Source organism: Penaeus monodon, chromosome 28 (genome assembly GCF_015228065.2).
Source record: "Penaeus monodon isolate SGIC_2016 chromosome 28, NSTDA_Pmon_1, whole genome shotgun sequence".
In the NCBI taxonomy this organism is placed as follows: domain Eukaryota; kingdom Metazoa; phylum Arthropoda; class Malacostraca; order Decapoda; family Penaeidae; genus Penaeus; species Penaeus monodon.
This window is the reverse complement of record NC_051413.1, coordinates 32,427,837-32,428,210: the sequence shown is the minus strand read 5'-3', so window position 1 is coordinate 32,428,210 and position 374 is coordinate 32,427,837. Positions and strand designations below refer to the sequence as shown.

Here is a 374-nt window from a genome sequence, read left to right as displayed (position 1 = left end):
CCGTTATTCCTCGTATTCTCCAAGTGTCTTGTTGTGACAGGTCTTTCGTATTTCTCTTTTAAAAGAACGCTCTATATTTGAGTTGTACTTACAATGCTGTGTTTCTGTTATACTTGCCTTTCCTCGTGCCTTTACATGCTGCAAGGGCCGCCCCTTTCGCCAGCCCTAACAGTCCTATTTCCGCCTGCAGACTCCTGCATGCAGTGCCGCGACGAATGCAGCACGATGGAGCCTTCTCTGTGGCCGGTGTGCTGCCGCGATCACTTCCTGTGTTGCCGCCCACTTGCCTCGGCCTGCCAGCAATGCGACACACCCGAGCTGTTCCCCTTCTGCGGCGCCGCCTTCAAACGTTGCAACTGAGGGCATCCTTTAGG

The 374-nt window shown here is 53.7% G+C and overlaps 1 protein-coding gene across 1 annotated transcript in view; it reads left to right on the top strand.

Annotated features, from left to right (window-relative positions):
• Window positions 1–374, top strand: part of LOC119591503 — a gene marked incomplete in the record, with an annotated part of 13,709 nt that overhangs the window by 13,089 nt on the left and 246 nt on the right. Inside the window, 1 exon segment of the mRNA XM_037940252.1 lies at window positions 191–371. Within this exon segment, the coding sequence (XP_037796180.1) occupies window positions 191–360 (170 nt within the window).